Genomic DNA, 17,789 nt, shown 5'->3' with positions numbered 1-17,789 from the left:
GCAGGGAAGTGTGTATGCTGCGCTCTGGTCTGCCCCGCTCTGGATAAGGCCTGCTTTTTGTTTTCGCAGCTTTGCAATGCAACCAAAGGCTCTCCAAGCACTCCATGTACACGTAAAGAGTGCGCGCGATTGGAATAATGGAACGCAGTTTGGGCCGATGATTGGTTCTCTTCAGCGAAGCATCTAGAAGGATTTGCTGACTGGATTTCTTAAGTGCTCAGTTTACGTACTAAGTTAATCACATGATGATAATAATAATAATTAAATAAAACCTCCCGACCCCCCCCCCTCCCAAAAAGAATTTCTCCTCGGATCTACGCAATTCACGTAGGTCGCCCTTTTTGACTTCAAAACGGCGAATTTCGCCGAAAGGTGAGAGATTTTCATGCCTGTGTTTGAGAAGAAAGTTTAGAAGGACGGCCGGGTCTTGGTAGATTTGCAGTGGTCTGATGCTCCTTCCATTTCAATATGATGGCTTGCACAGTGCTCCTTGAGATGTTTAAAGCTTGGGAAATCTTTTTGTATCCAAATCCGGCTTTAAACTTCTCCACAACAGTATCTCGGACCTGCCTGGTGTGTTCCTTGGTTTTCATAATGCTCTCTGCACTTTAAACAGAACCCTGAGACTATCACAGAGCAGGTGCATTTATACGGAGACTTGATTACACACAGGTGGATTCTATTTATCATCATCAGTCATTTAGGACAACACTGGATCATTCAGAGATCCTCACTGAACTTCTGGAGTGAGTTGGCTGCACTGAAAGTAAAGGGGCCGAATAATATTGCACGCCCCACTTTTCAGTTTTTTATTTGTTAAAAAAAGTGTAAATTATCCAATAAATGTTGTTCCACTTCACGATTGTGTCCCACTTGTTGATTCTTGACAAAAAAATTAAATTTCATATCTTTATGTTTGAAGCCTGAAATGTGGCGAAAGGTTGCAAGATTCAAGGGGGCCGAATACTTTTGCAAGGCACTGTATATATATATATATATTCATACCTGCAGGCCCAGCTTTGACTGTTTATGATGAGCTGCAGTTGTTCTGGTGGACTGGCTCCGTCACGCAGATGACGCCATAATGACAACAGCACTACTGACAGTTGCTCCCACCAATACTACACCATTCATAACCAAAACAGTCCATAAATAATTGCAAATAACTACTCAAATGAAGAAGAAACTAAAGACATAATAGAAGAGAATGAATGGTAATGCCAAAAAAAAAGTAGGAAATAGAGGGATAAAGTGAAAAAAGGCAAATTTCAACTGTAGAGACCATACAATGATTAACTCATTCACTAACAAACATCATGTCACAAGACATCCACTTCTTTCAAGCGCCATGTGTTCTGTGGCTACACGAACACAAAACTCCCATCTTTCATCATCAAGAAAAAGTTTGTTTCTACTATTTTTTGTTATGAGCACAATTATAAACAACATTGTTTAGACGTCTTTGGTAGTGAATGGGTTAAGCATCATCATCTTTCATAATAAAAGTAATGACATCTGGGCGGACGGCCGCTCAGATGACCTCGTGACTATCTGGCATGTCTCATGTTGGTATACAAGTGACTTAAAGCACATTCGACATATTTACGTAAAATAAATGCTAACTGCCCGTTTTTTTCTTTTAACGAAGAATCGAGACTGTTTTACGTCTATATCTATAAAGAAATTAGGGATTTAAGCATTTATTCACAAGAATTTTCAACGGAAAAAGCTCTTTGTCTGTGTTTCCACTTGGTCAGCTTTGACGGAGATGGGCCACCTATTAATCGGCCCCGCGCTCTGTCAATATATTATATAGTCTATGAGCACAGTATGGGGAGCTGCGTGTTTGGACAGGTTCTCGCAGCTCCTAGAGTCTACTGAAAGTGAGTACAATTTGGAGGTGTTTGCCGAAACATGTCAGGTAATTAAATCACCTCCTACTGTCTGGGATAAAAGAAAAGTTTTGACTAAAAAAAACGGTGTCTGAATTTTAGTGGGCTTGGAACGAATTAGTCTCTACTTACAGAATTTCAGGTTAAGAAACGTACTTCCAGAACCAATTAATTTCGTAAGAAGAGGTACCACTGTATCATTAAAAGACTTATTTTTTCACATTTAGTTAAAATCACATAATTTTTATCTCCAGTTTTGTTCTCTCCTCTGCATCGACCGACTGGACCGGTTCCTGAGCTAACCAAAGAAGTGTTGTTCTCCTGGAAATCTACCAGAAATACTTCATTTTGTTAGATGGACCCTTAAGTTGCTGTTTTGTTATAAATTTCGCACACCTGACATACACTTCTGCTTGCGCATTCTGAAAGTGCATCCCACCATCTGCGAGCCCTTCCTTTTTTTTTTCTTAAATTCCATTGCATTTTCCTCACGTGGCTGGCAGGGTAGATCAGAGGCCTTTGAGACTCTTTTGTAACCAAGTCATCCATCAATCTATTATCTTCCGCTTAGTCCGGGGTCGGGTCGCGAGGGCAGCAGCTTGAGCAGGGAGGCCCAGACTTCCCTCTCCCCAGCCACTTCAGTTAGCTCCTCCGGCGGGATTCCAAGGCGTTCCCAGGCCAGTCAAGCGACACTCTCCAGCGTGTCCTGGGTCGTCCCCGGGGCCTCCCGCTGGTAGGACATGCCTCTCTCTCCAGGGAGGCGTCCAGGAGGCATCCGAACCAGATGCCCGAGCCACCTAAACTGGCTCCTCTCAACGCGGAGGAGTAGCGGCTCAACACCAAGCCCCTGCCGGATGACCGGGCTTCTCACTCTATCTCTAAGGGACACCCTGCGGAGAAAACTCATTTCGGCTGCTTGTATGCGGGATCTTGTTCTTTCGGTCACGACCCACAGCTCGTGACTATAGGTGAGGGTAGGAACGTAGATCGACTGGTAAATCGCCTTTCGGCTCAGCTCCTTCACCACTACGGACCGGTGCAGAGTCCGCATTACTGCAGACACTGCACCGATCCCCCGCTCCCTCCTACCCTCACTCATGAACAAGACTCCAAGATACTTGAACTCCTCCACTTGGGGCACGATCTCATCCCCGACCCAGAGAGGGCATGCCAACCTTTTCTGGCTGTGGACCATGGTCTCGGATTTGGAGGTGCTTATCTTCATCCCAACCGCTTCACACTCGGCTGCGAACCGCCCCAGTGAGAGTTGGAGGTCACGGCTTGATGAAGCCAACAGCACCAAATCATCTGCCAAAAGCAGAGATGCAATGCTGAGGCCACCAAACCGGACACCCTCAACGCTTCGACTGCGCCTATAAATTCTGTCCATAAAAATTATGGAACAGAATCGGTGACGAAGAGCAGCCTTGGCGGAGTCCAATCCTCACTGGGAATGAATTCGACTTACCGCCGGCAATGCGGACCTGACTGTGACACCGGTCATACAGGGACCGAACAGCCCTTACCAAGGGGCTCGGTACCCCGTACTCCCGGAGCACCCTCCACAGGACTCCCCTAGGCACACGGTCGAACGCCTTCTCCAAATCCACAAAACACATGTAGACTGGTTGAGCGAACTCCCATGCCCCCTCGAGGATCCTGCCAAGGGTGGAGAGCTGGTCCACTGTTCCACGGCCAGGAAGAAAACCAGACTGCTCCTCCTGAATCCGAGATTCGACTTCCTTACGGACCCTCCTCTCCAACACCCCTGAACAGACTTTACCGGGGAGGCTGAGGAGTGTGATCCCTCTATAATTGGAACACACCCTCCGGTCCCCCTTCTTACAAAAGGGGACCACCACCCTGGTCTGCCAATCCAGAGGTACTGTCCACGCAATGTTGTAGAGGCGTGTCAGCCACGACAGCCCCACAACATCGGGCCCCTTCTCCGCCAGTGAGGTGACATTCCATGTCCCAAGAGTTAGCTTCTGTAGCCGGGGGTTGGACCGCCAAGGCCCCCACTTTGGCTGCCGCCCAAATCACTACGCACCCGACCCCTTTGGCCCATGGGAAGGTGGACCCACGTTGCCTTTTCGGGCTGTGCCCGGCCGGACCCCATGGGAAAAGGCCCGGCCACCAGACGCTCGCCTTCGAGCCCCACCCCACTCCGGTGGGGAGCCCCGGTAACCCTCGTCCGGGCAAGGGAAACTTGAATCCTGTAGTATTTTTCATCATAAGGGGTCTTGTGAGCCATGCTTTGTCTGGCCCCTCACCTAAGACCTGTTTGCCATGGGTGACCCTGCCAGGGGCTTAAAGCCCCCGGACAACATAGCTCCTAGGATCATTGGGACACGCAAACCCCTCAACCACGATAAGGTAATGACTCAACCAAGTCAAATCACATTTATTTATATAGCTCTTTATCACAACAAATGTCTGAAGAGTTATTGGATTTTTCAGGTCGTGATTCAAAAAAGCCACATGATAAGAAAAGCATAGCAGATTTTGACTTACTACTGTTGAGACCAGCAGCAGAGGACAATGATGACTTATTTCAGACCAGGTCTTGTTGAATTCTTCAGCCACGTTACTGCAACGTGCACAAGCACGTAAATTGCTCTAAGGAGAAAACACTCTTTCTTTAAGAGCTAGGAGACAGGCTTCAGGATATCAAGAATATTTTGTACTCACTCTGAGAAAGTGTGAGGTCAGATCAAAAGACAACAAGCCGCTCGGTGAGCATGCACGTCTCTAACACAAAAAAGAATAAGAAAATATTAATCACATACATGAGTCATAATGTTGTCAAGTACTGAATTCAATCTCATGTTATTGCTGCAATGGTAATTGATAAAGGGTCAAATTTAGCTCAGCTTTAGCTTTACTTGGACTTTTTGTTGTAGGCTAAATGAGATGATTTACTCGATTACCACCGCGTTCTGACAGTTAGTGAGGGCTGAAATCACTTTTGCAAGATACTATTTCTAAATGAAGTAAGCACATTAAAAATGTTATTAAAAATAGTACAGTGCAGAGTAGGTTTTATTTGAAACTGACTGCAAAACTCGCTGTTAAAGACGTTAAAGGAATCAACATACTGAAGGCTAATAATAATGAAAAATCAGATATTTCCTCAAGGATGTGTTTTGCAGCAGTGGGGGAAGGCATTTCATAATATTTTAAATAAATCTCATTTTTTCCAAATCATATATACTGTTTACAGTATATTAAGATTGTTATTCACAGGTATGAGTGTGCGTGAATGGTTATTTTTCTCACTGTGTCCTGCGATTGGCTAGCAACAAATTGAGAATGTACCCTGCATACCTGTCAACAGACCTCCGTGAAGTTGCCCCCATCAGACAAAAATTTATATAAAAATTATGTCACTCGTTTGTGCTTTTTTGTGTTGTTATCGTTTTTGAGAAATTAACAATTCTTTCATAGGTCAACTGAGGTCAACCAGTCCCCTCATTTCAATTAAAAATGGTGTCAATCGTTTGTGCTGTAAAAAGTTTCATTTGTGCTGCTATCGTTTTTGAGATATTAACTTCCAATGATGACGTTACGCAAATACGCAGCCCATTTATTGAAAAATGGACCGGAAATGGTGCCAATCGTTTACTATTTTTGTACTTGTTTTTGTTGTAAAATATTTTATTTGTGCTGCTATCGTCTTATAGATATTAATTTCAAGTGATGACGTCACTCACAGCTAACGCTAGGATTACATTTAGGGTCTAATGATCAATTAGCACAGACCTTTAAAGTGCCTATGACAGCAAAAAGCATGTTTATTTCATATTTCACGCGGTATTTTATGCTCCTGAAAGAAATGGACCGCTTGGATGTGGGTGTGGAAGCGATCGATTTGTATATTCAATTTTTTAATCCCGCGCCATGAAAATAAGTGACTTCCTGGATTGACCCGGGTCAGCATGTCACAATGCAGCATTGCTTTATAGCATGCAAATGGACTGCGGATTCATCTGATTTTGCAGATTGAAAGCTGTTGATATTTTTGCCTCACGCCAGCCCAATGTGCTGCAGGCTTTTGTTGATGTACCAGAGGCGTGTGAGCCTTTTTGGGTTTTAGAAAGTTCCTGTTCACCACGGATAATGGTCAAAACGAGCCCGACAACTGTGGGACCACTGGATCGACGAGGAAGTGAGTCAGCTACGTGTTTTATATTATGTCAAATGCTGGGATCATGGCACACGTTTTAATAAGGAGGCGGCTTGCATTTTGTGGATGACGATGCTCCTTGTCCACCGAGAGGGCCACTCGGCCGATGACCAGCAGCTTGTCACACACCATGGTCACTTCCACCACCTCGGTCCTATTCGCGTGCCCACGAAGAATGCGCTTTCCTCGGCTTGGCCACGGGCATACACCCGCTCAGACGTCTGCCGAATTGTCAACCGCGAATGGGCTATTTTCGGTGTCCATTCCCTGCGACGAGCACTGCCAGCCTGCCGGGGAATGGCCAATCGTTGAAGACAATCAACCCCGCCGCCGTGTGTGACATGAATCGGGGTAGTTTTGTTTGATTTTTCGTTACTGAAAGGCGAAAATAAGACTTGGAAAAGCTGCTCGGTTCAGGTTAGCATGTCGGCTATCTGTCACGCCTCGTTTGTCACGCTCTTTCCTCAGTGTCCAAAGCCGGGGCAGGGAAATGACAAAAGCCGGACTATCTCCGGTGGCATAAAATACCGAAAGAAAGAAAAGTTGGCAGTTTTGACCCATTATGCAGTAATTTTGCCCTGTAATACTGAATAAATGCATTTTGAATATTTCATATTCTATTTAGCACAAGACTGTTATTTGTCATGACCATACCATTTATTTAGCAATTGGGGAAAAATACTTAGATAAAAGCAATATCCTGTAAAAATATTGGAGTAGAGATTAAAACAATCATGACATTTTTCTGCTCTCCATTGTATTTTCCACGTTCTGAATATTCCCTATCAGTGGGCTGACTTCTAAATCAGATGAAATCAATACCCTGCTGACGTCATCATCCAGCTGGGGATGCTAGAGCGCTATAATGACAGGCGAAAGACTATTTTTTGTCATCTGCGCTTTGCCAAATTGACGTACAGTACATATAGTCGAATCGTCTCAAATTATGTTTCTAATTCACATAATAATGCTATTTAAGATATTATTATGCTGTCACAGGCACTTTAAAGGCTAAAGCAACATTGCATATTCTCTCTTGCCAAGATAAGAAAGCGAATCTTACCGTCTCTCCAAACAAGCAAGATGGAGAGCAGCCTAGATTGCGACACATCCTAAACTCCGGTGAGGAGGAAGAGGCGCAGCATATATCACCTTAGTGACATGACCTGAACACTGCAACAATGCAAGCTGACGTACTCCACGTACAATGTGAAAATGTCACGCATTGTGAACACAGAAACGATGTTGCATTTTCATCTCGTCGCCTCATCGGACGAAAATTGGCATTCGTCTCATTATGTTCTAGTCTCCTGAGCCACGTTTTTAGCTTGTCATCGTCATGAAAAAATTATTCGTCGACAAACTATTTTCATTATCTTAATTGTTGAGAAAACAACACTGCAAGGTACATTCTGAACTGGTTGCCAGCCAAACATTAAACCATTGTACCTTTTTTTCTTATAGACCATTACAAAATTTCCCTGCCCTGCAAATATAACTAATAAGTGTTCTGTGCATGACATCTCTCCAGTGGATGGACCACAATGAACCGCATGTATTTCTCCAGTGTGTAATACACAAAATAATTGATTGTACATTATAAAACATTATGCAGAAAAGCACCTGATGACTGTTGACATGTTGTATAAGCGTTTTACAGTCGAGATGCATCCTGTCTCCTTCCGCCTTGACTTTAATAAATGACATTGATTGGAGAGCCAGCATTACTCTGTGACACAGGGACATCAAGGTTTCCAAAGGTGACAATCTCGTGGATAGAGCTTAAACGACACGGCGGATTTCAGCCAACCTGTTCCATGTGTTCAGCGTGCATTCACTGTTTAGATGTGGTGAAGTTGAGCTCATTGAGCCGGAAAACCTCTGAGACACAATCTCAAACAGGACGTCACATACATGCATTCTCCTTGGTTGACTACCTGAAAGGTTGTACAACTCCATCTCAAAGATCACCTCCTGCGTTCAAGCATAAAGATGATACGTTTTTTTGGTATTAAAAATGAATGAAATGGCATATTATTCCATACCTGTAATCTACAGATAATCTCAGGAAGACAGGTTCCTTTTTGTGAGACTCTGTGATCTTGATGACTGTGGTCCCTGTAAACAACAATATTCATTCACTTTGGACAATAGAACGTTAAAAGGCAACACTTGTAATCACCTGACCAATAATACAATACAATTGTATAGAGTTTTACTCAAGAATTTTACTCAAGTAAGAGCAGCGTGACTTCAAAATAATGTTAAGTAAAAGTAGTCATCCAAAAAATGTATTCAAGTACAAGTAAAAAAGTATCTGGTGAAAACAATATTCAAGTAACTTTGTGAGTACAGTGATCCCTCGTTTTTTGCGGTTAATGGGGAACAACCCGCCACGACAAGTGAATAACCGCGAAGTAGCGCCCCACCTTGCCCCCTTCAAAATATATATGGTGGAAAACACTCAGGTGACTTGAAGTTTGCTCTGAGACCCTCAATTTGGCCAACTTTCAAAATTGTCCGAAATGTGTTATACATCATTGGAAAGCTTAAAATCTCAATTTTCTGGGGGAACAAAAATTTTGAACAGGAAGGCGTTTTAAAAAAAAAAAAAAAAAAAAAAAAATGTAAACAGCAAAACCCTAATTGGAGGCGAGAGCACGCGAGAGCAAAAATGAAGACGCCACGATTTTAACGAGATATTATCGCGTACTTACCTTGTTTCGATCCAAAAACTCCATATAGCATGGATCAACGAGTGTCAAGACACAGCTGTGAATGGCACAGCTCTACTCTTTCTAAATATATGAACTGTTATTATTACACTGGGCTATAACGTATTATATAAGCACATTAGGCCAAAAAATAAACAAAAATCATCAAAATCAAACGAGAAAAATGAAACATTAACCATGCAAAGAGGAAGCGAGCCCTCTAGTGGAGAAAAAACATTTCCTTCCATGAACTGAAATGGAGTATATGGTGTCAGATAAATCCCTGCCAAATAAAAACTTGGAGAAAGGTTCAAACAAATCCGCGCTTGGAGTATTATTTACTCTTTGTCAATTAGTTTTGTCAGTTAGTAATTTTTATAGTGCTTTAAAGACGCCACATGATTGAACAGGTCGGCGTGATCATAGGACTTCCGACTGTGAACCTGCGTCTGGTTATTTGACTGTATCGTTAAGACTGATTGGTAAAATGCAGTCCTTCTCAATTATTTTCTGTTGGCCCGCCCCCAACTCTCCCAACACTGTAAATCAGACATGTCCAAAGTCCGGCCCGGGGGCCAAATGCAGCCCTTGGTCAAATTTCATCCGGCCCCCAGCCTCTGTCATAAAATCAATAACGTCTGGCCCGCACACAGACTTAATAAATTGGTCAGCAGTACTGCTACCAGTATATGAAGTAGTTTACACACTAAATGCTGCTTCTCATTTACCCACTAAAAGGCAGCAGCACTCTAAGCAACATTACCCCGTGTGACCCTTTACTCCCAATTTTCTAAAATGGCGACAATCAACAACAAAAAAAGAAAGTTCACTGCGACACTTCAAAGATAGGTGGAAATTGGACTATTTCTTCACTAAAATACGCAACAACTGTGTCTGTCTCATTTGCAAAGAGACAGTCACTGTTTTTAAAGAGTTCAATGTGAGGCGATATTACCAAACAAGACACATTGACATCTACGACAAGATTACAGGGAAGATACGTAGCGAGAAATTGAAGCAACTTGAAGCTATTTTAATTTTACAGCGGCAGTATTTCGCAAGAGCCCGAGTCGAAAGAGAACGCCACAAAGGCTAGTTGTGAGATTGTTGAAATTATTAATTAAAAAAAAATAATAAAGCAAATGTGACACATGGAATGGCTTGCTAAAATTTGCTTAAATATATTGTTGTACGTAAAGGACGTCAGCCAAGGTCGGCCCCCCACATTTTTACCAGACCAAATCTGGCTCCCTTTGCAAAAAGTTTGGACACCCCTGCTGTAAATAGTACACCTCTGCATAATATTGTGTGCGTCCTTTACAATATTAAAGGAAAAAAAGTAACAAAGATCAACTTATAATAAAGTATAACTTTATGAACATTGTTTTGTTTGGAACAGAAAAGACAAAGCAACACTCGTAACTTACGGTCAATTTTAGCAACTTCAGTGGACAAAAGCGGTAGTGTTTGCCCAAAGGAAGACTGTTTCCCACCATGAGGACCAGCGCACACCCGCACAGTGTCGTGAAATCATGATCTCCCTGTCGCCGGCAGATGGATTAAACAACATTTCCGTTTCCAGCGGCTGTGTAAAGGATGAATAGTAAAAAGGTAATGAATCCAGTGGCCTATACTACGAAGCCGGTTTTCTGGCTTAGCAGGGTAACTTCGAGAGTAACTTTATCACGTGCGACGTAAGTTCGAGGCTATGCGAGACTACGAAAGGTGGATATGTTGGAACCGAGAAGTGTTGCCATGGCAACACACGCCACACGCCAAACCTGGTCGTGTCAGAGTTAGATCTTGCTTAACATCAGGATTCCAATTAACCACGCTCTATTTAAACAGCACCCCTCCGCGGACGTGTCCTCCTGACAATGACAGCGTACTTGGACGACATTGGCGCGCGGATTGTGAGGGGCTCTCTCTGGAGGGCACGGGTATTTCGGGACCACCAAAATTCGCTGGCGTACCCGGAAGATGTTCTCCATGAAAGACATATTTTCAAGTGAGGAAATTCTTTACCTGTGCCAACTGATCGAGGCGGACGTCACTAATGTAACCCGCCGAGTCAGGCCCTCACAACCGCGCAGCTTGTGTGCCTGTCCGTGCGCTCTTTTGCCAGGAACAATATATGTATTCCATGAGTCCATCGGTGATGCTGAATATCTGCGTAAGAACACTGTATGCCGTGCGATTCGGAGTGGGGTATGGAAACGCTTCAAATTGATTGTTGAAATCGCTGAATGTAAACGAATGCGGAGCTTTGCTCTCATACAAGAAATATATTTAACGGACTTTCCAGCGTTATTTCGTTGTGTAAATGTATTTATAATAATCATAGAAATATGTAGACTATTTAAACATTGAGAAAACTTGCGTTTTTTTCTGCCAACTCGAAGAGATTAAATTGTCAAATCCACTGATAGGACAGACGCACAAATATAAAAGATATAAATGTTTATTGAATATGCATCTTACAGTCTTGTCAGCCAGCGAATATTCGTTACAAAAGACGGGCTTTAATTTACGCAACAACGCATGGCATCCCCGCATTTTCTTCTTCTCCTGAGTCCTCACAAATATAACATAAATTTTGGGAGGGAGGGTTGGGCTTGGGCCTGCAAATCAAGTTGATTGATCGGACTCGGGTCGGGTCGAGCTGGATTTTTTAGGCCCAAACTAAAAAAAAAGAACATACGTATTCATACAGTCAAGGAGACTAAACATACGATCATCCTGCTTCATGTGGTGATGCGCGATAAATTATTTCTTACTGTTAACGTACCAAATCTTCTTTTATTGTCCTGACAGCAGGCTTTATTTCTTTTCATGGACATAAGTAAACTGGCATATTGACGCATTCACAAATCACATGATCTGTAAATTCGCTGTCAACAGACCCGTCGCGCTCAACTCGCCGAATCGGTGTTGGATTTCGCGGTGAGGGTGGATTTTAATCATCGCGCATTCCTCCTCTGTGAAGTAAGGTGCCCGTGCCATCGTCACAAGTAGTGTTTGACTCTGCTCTCCGCCCCCTTTTATGTGAACGTGCAGTAACTCTGACTGGGTTGACACAGGTTCGACTAATCAACCTCATAATCAGCGTCGTAGCACCGATTTATCACAAACTAGACAACCAGGTTTTGTCAACTCCGGTTACCCGCTGGTAAACTGGATTACTTCTGGGGAGGTTGAACTCGGTTCGTAGTATAGGCCACAGTTGTGGCTAAACAATAGCCAGTGTTGTTACTAAGTAACGCGTTACTGTAATCTGATTACTTTCTTTCAGTAACGAGCAATCTAATGCGTTCATTTTTCCAAGCCAGTAATCTCATTAAAGTTAGTTTCCTTAGTGCCTGTGCGTTAATATTTTGTTGTTGCCTCATAATGTACGTAGAATGAAGAATACTGTTGTCATGTACAAAGAGCATTTTAATTGAAAATACTGCTCTTGAGTTTAGGAGTGGCGTCACATCTCACGTTTTCTCATTGCGGAAAGAAAAACAAAAAAACGGGTCACGTGTATTACCATGCTGTGTGAGCAATGTCTGCCACGGTGATCAACAACATAGCCTGGCTACCTCGTCAGAATGCTAACAGTGAAAGGCAGGAGAGATGCCACAAATGGCTGCATTTGCTCCCTGGAAATACAGCCAGTACTTCACATTTCTGTCCAGTAAAGATGACAAAAATATCTCCGTGGATTGCAAACTGTGCGCTGGCTCAAAAAGACTGTCGACGGCTAAAAACTCGACATCCAATTCAACAAGGAATCACTTGCAATTACAGCACAACGAGACAAAACTCGAAACAAAGCCTACAGGTTACGAGACAGCCAGCACTTCGACAGTTTGTAACTAGCCTTTATGCACATTTTATAATTAGAGTTTGCAATCACAGGCAGAGTTTTACTTTTGTGGTACTGGGGCAAAACATGTTGATGACTCTGAAACAAAAGTCCAAAGTTTGGACACAGATAATCATTTTTTTCTATTTATATACAGTATTTCACTACTATTGTAAATTTTCACTGACAACATCAACACTATGAATGAACATGTGGAATCATGTACTTGGCAAAAAAAAGTGAAATAACTGAAATAGGGCTGCAGCTATCGATTATTTTAGTAGTCGATTAATTGAACTAGTTAGTTCGAATAATCGAGAAATCGGATAAGGAACATCAAAAATTAAAATACCTGAGCTGATCCTCAAACAGTATGAAAAATAAATAAATGAGGATCTATAAACAACAGAAGAACAATTGGCGAATTTACATAGCAAAAGTCTGCTAGCTTAAATGCTATATATATGCTTTTTTCCTTCAATGCTCTTAACAAATGGTTCAGACACATATTCCCACAAAAGAACGGCTAAATATATCTATAAATGAAACTATGAATGCATTTTTAAAAAATTAGCTCACACAAAACTAAGCTTATGTTGGTCTTAACAGGGAGCAGCTGGATTCCGGCTTGTGAAATGAGGCTGACTAGAGGACAGTGTATGCACCCAAATCAATACAACTAAATGCAAACACTTTCAAAACCATTACAACGCCACTTTAAACGAATATTCGAAGCAGCAAAATTTATTTGAATCTTTTGTTTCTAATCGAATACTCGAGCTAATCGATTAATCGTTGCAGCACTAAACTGAAAACAGGTTTTATATTCTACATTCCTCAAAGGCTTCAAACTTTTGGCCAATACTATTATACACACACACATCTTGACACTGTTCGTGTTCAATCCTCGGTTCAAGCTCAGTTGTTGTTAGTAGTGTTTGAAAGCTTAGTTTTAAAGAAATTCTAAATATCCATCTTGCCTCCTCAGGTGTAGTTTTGGCTAAGCAAAGCAAAGGATGGTCTCTAAGTGTTAGTCACATGATCTGTTCGAAAAATGATTTTGGCCCATTATGAAATACGTTGTAAGATTGTTTATTTCATTAATTTTTGTTGTTTGTTTTATTGCTGTACAACTTTTATAGACAACATTTTAACAGCTAGGTCTTCATTTTAAAGGGGAAGTTCAGAATTTTTGACATTAGACTTGATCTTGGAGTAGTGGGGGGTTTAATTAGACGTTGGAGTTGATTTGAAGAAATTACGTGCAGTTTGTGGCTCCGAAGTGGCTAAGCTAGCGCGAGTCAATGGTGGTTGAAATCAACTCCATCGACTAATTAAACCACCACTAACTCCAAGATAAATGCCTTATGTGAAGAATTAAATTTACATGCGATGACATTTTTCTGTTGTCATTTTTATGTTGAGGCAGCAAAAGAAGAAAAATTGGTAAAAAGTAACTTATAGGTTACTTTTAAAGTAACGTAGTTACTTTAGTAATAAAGTAATCAGTAAAGTAACTAGATTACGTTTTTGAGGGGTAATCAGTAATTAAATTACTTTTCCAAGTAATCCGTGACAACACTGACAATAGCATATGACGGTTAGCAACTGCGTGGCTTAGTGTGGCTAACCCCCCCCCCACCACCACCACCACATCCGAACATTTTAGCGTTGACGAGTTCGGTTTGTGTCACGCCAGCAAATGAAAGCTGGGCCAATGTTTATTCTTCAGTATCCTAGTAGCCTCCTTTTTTTTCCTCCACAGACAAAACTTTGTCTTTTTGTTGCTCTGCCATTTTTGCAAAATTCGCACGAATTGTGTTCACATCAATTTCTGTCTTTATAATGGATGGGGAAAGGGGGAAGTCACATATGCCATAAAGCAGTCAGCACATTTGTAGTTTTTTGTGTGACAGGGTTCCTGCCACCCTCCTCAAAGTTAATGACGGCTGGTGAAAGCGATACAGACCCCCTCAAAATATAAAAGAGGTGTCATTCAAATAGTTGTCAGTCGACATATCGCAAATGTTATGAAAATATTTTGTAAAGGTTGAAAAGTTACCTAGTTTTGCTTTAAAGTGCATCAGTTTGCCTGAAATAATAATTTTTAAAAAGTCATATCCAAACTGTAAAAATACATTCAAGGTACATTTTTTGACCATTTGATACTGAAAAATAAAATTTAATAAAATCAATAAATAATAATAAATTCAAATTGATGAGCAACATTAACTCATGAGGACAATATGCCAAACAATTTGACTGAAAAAACAAAATTTAAAAGAACAAAGAAAAACTGTCATTGGAAAGAGGGAGTTTTTATTTTTGCTGCAGGCAGTATCAGCTCCTTTGCTAAGGTGTGGTTGTATACTGAGCAACTTGATGCGCCATCTTATGTGATGCTAACAGTGCTAGCTGGTTTACTGATGTAACACTGACAAAGCGGGACGATTGTTGGCATTATTCGGCACGTTTTCGCTGGGATAAAAAAAAAAAAAAAAAGCGGCTTATGAATGTGGGAGGTTCTGATGTCTTCAAGTGACGTCTTAATTGATTTGGCTTGCTGCTGTCCACTGCAAACAATTTTAAACACAGTAAACAGACTGGTCTTTCCTCCTCTCCCACTGTATTAAAAGTCAAACCCAAATGCTACATACGTTTCGTCATATTAACTTGTCTTCGCTCTTCATGGGGGGGACCCCACTATTTGATATGTACTGGTTTAAGAGGATGCTCGCAATGCTAAAGTTAATGTTAATGCGAATGCTATTCTAATGCCTTGAGTTACATTTAGTGTGTGATGATCATTCAGCACAGACCTTTTCAAGGCTAAAGCAATATTACATATTCTCTCTTGCCAAGAAAACAAATCTTACCATGTGTTTCATAACAAGCAAGCCTGGAGTGCAGCCTGGCTTGAAGAACATCCCTTTTTATACATCTTTGGTAGTAAATGAGTTAACCACCAGTCACCGGTGACGGTCAGGGTGGGAGGGGGGCGCAGGACATGTCACATGAGTGAGATGACTCCAACACTGCTAACTACGTACATGAAAATTTCACACATTGTGAACATTTGACGGACACTATGCCACATTTTTATCTGGTTGCGCTTTCGTCTTGTTATATTTAGTTTCCCAAGACACGTTTTTAGCTCGTCATCATAGGCGGATCTTCTATTCAGGCGAAGTAGGTGATCGCCCTAGGGCCCCCAACCAGTAGGGGGCCCCCAACCAGCTGCCCTTGCCCCAACGAGCAAGGGCTTGGGCCACCGGAACCAGCAGCACCCCCAACTATTCGTCATGTATAATTATTAGGGTTGTTCCGATCATGTTTTTTTGCTCCCGATCTGATCCTGATCGTTTTAGTTTGAGTATCTGCCGATCCCTATATTTCCCGATCTGATTGCTTTTTTTTTTTGCTCCCGATTCAATTCCAATCATTCCCGATAATTTCCCCCGATCATATACATTTTGGCAATGCATTAAGAAAAAAATGAATAAAACTCGGACGAATATATACATTCAATATACAGTACTGTACTTGTTTATTATGACAATAAATCCTCAAGATGGCATTTACATCATTAACATTCTTTCTGTGAGAGGGATTCACGGAAAAAAAGACTTGTAATTCATAAAAGATGAATGTGACTTTGTATATTGTGACTAAATACTGCCATCTAGTGTATTTATTGAGCTTTCAGTAAATGATACTGTAGCCATTTAACTGTTCTGCCCAAATGCATGATGGGAAGTGCAACCATGACTGTGCATAGTGGCACCAATTGATATATCTTCCCTGCGTTGGGAAATAACGTAGGGTGTTAAGAAAAAGATCAACTATTACATTTCTTCCCCACATTGCTTCCCACGATATTTCTAATTGTTAAGAGAGGGATTGTAAGGCTTTAGCCAATTAAAACAAGGCTCCAAAGGCTGCCAAAATTCACTACTCATTATACGCTGCCTTTTAGCTCTATATTTAGGTAAGACGGCGCCATTATAGATTGAACGCGACAATGTGTGACAAAGTGGGTCGTGCAGCGCATGCATTATTTACCTAAAATATTTTTAACGTGATTAATTTAAAATAAAATGAATGCCATTAACGCAACAAATTTGATAGCCTTACTTTAAGCCAAAACTAAAGACTCTGGATGAGTGTAAGACATTTTGTCTGTAACATTAAATACAATTAGAAAACGATTTAATTAATAAATATATATATATTTTAAAAAGGCATGTCCGATATTTTTTTGCCGATTCTGATACTTTGAAAATGACGTGATCAGACCCGATCAATCGGCATCCGATCGGGACATCTTTAATAATTATGTCAGCATACCAAACAAACAAATAACAAAACAGAAAAGAAAGCCATTTGAATGCTGCATTTATATTATCTCTCCCCTACACACACGCACTAAAATGGACTGTTCCATGACGACGGACTGAGTATCAGTCGCTTAGCTTCATTTAGCGCCGTTTAGCTTCGCTTAGCTCCGTTTAGCATCGCTTAGCTCCGCTTAATTGTTCGTTAGCTTCACTTAGCTCTCCCGCGTTTTTCACGCCACTAAGCTTGCTATTTTTACAGCTCACTTGCTACTTTGCACGTCTGCGATCATTTATTTCGAACAGATGAGCGAACGTGCTCTCCATGAGGGCCAAAGTGCAGTGAGAGAGAAGTTGAGAACAGGACGCTAATGCCTCTTTTAACTTTCTTCTTCTTCACACCGAACATAAAATACAAGCCAGCACACCCTGCGGAGAAACAAAGCAGTACAGTTCCACTCAGTCATACAATAATGAAAAAAAAAAATAAAATCTATTAGTGACACCACAAGCAATGACGAAGAATGTTTTTTTTTTTTTTTTGTGGCGTGTAAAGCTTTCGGTGAGCAGTTTAGCGAACGTACCTCCGGTGAACATTTCAAAATAAAAGCACGTCATGTTCGTCATATAAATAACGGTTTTTGGAGTTAATCCCACATACATCAGAATATAATTATATGTAGAGTAAATACTACAGAATACATATCCTACACTAAGAATAGCTTTCATTATAATATTTAGAGTAAATACAACAGAATACAAATTCTACACTAAGAATAGCTTTCAAATGAAACTTTTTATGACAAATATGAC

At 41.4% G+C, this 17,789-nt stretch overlaps 2 protein-coding genes across 17 annotated transcripts in view; one reads left to right on the top strand and one right to left on the bottom strand.

Annotated features, from left to right (window-relative positions):
- LOC130915870 (Fanconi anemia group A protein) overlaps positions 1 to 17,789 on the bottom strand; it is a 129,452-nt gene that overhangs the window by 32,020 nt on the left and 79,643 nt on the right. For both annotated transcript variants that reach the window (XM_057836035.1, XM_057836036.1), the window contains exons 30-35: positions 8,124 to 8,196; positions 7,889 to 8,052; positions 7,702 to 7,807; positions 4,584 to 4,643; positions 4,407 to 4,511; positions 1,006 to 1,121 (exon numbers count right to left, since the gene is read on the bottom strand). In XM_057836035.1, the coding sequence (XP_057692018.1) occupies positions 1,006 to 1,121; positions 4,407 to 4,511; positions 4,584 to 4,643; positions 7,702 to 7,807; positions 7,889 to 8,052; positions 8,124 to 8,196 (624 nt within the window). The remainder of the gene's footprint in view (positions 1 to 1,005; positions 1,122 to 4,406; positions 4,512 to 4,583; positions 4,644 to 7,701; positions 7,808 to 7,888; positions 8,053 to 8,123; positions 8,197 to 17,789) is intronic.
- The window catches only part of LOC130915871 (uncharacterized), an 83,574-nt gene that overhangs the window by 3,104 nt on the left and 62,681 nt on the right, over positions 1 to 17,789 (top strand). The window lies entirely within an intron of this gene.

Source organism: Corythoichthys intestinalis, chromosome 5 (assembly GCF_030265065.1).
Source record: "Corythoichthys intestinalis isolate RoL2023-P3 chromosome 5, ASM3026506v1, whole genome shotgun sequence".
Classification (NCBI taxonomy): domain Eukaryota; kingdom Metazoa; phylum Chordata; class Actinopteri; order Syngnathiformes; family Syngnathidae; genus Corythoichthys; species Corythoichthys intestinalis.
Note: the sequence above shows the minus strand (reverse complement) of the source record. Positions and strands in the feature narration are given on the sequence as shown.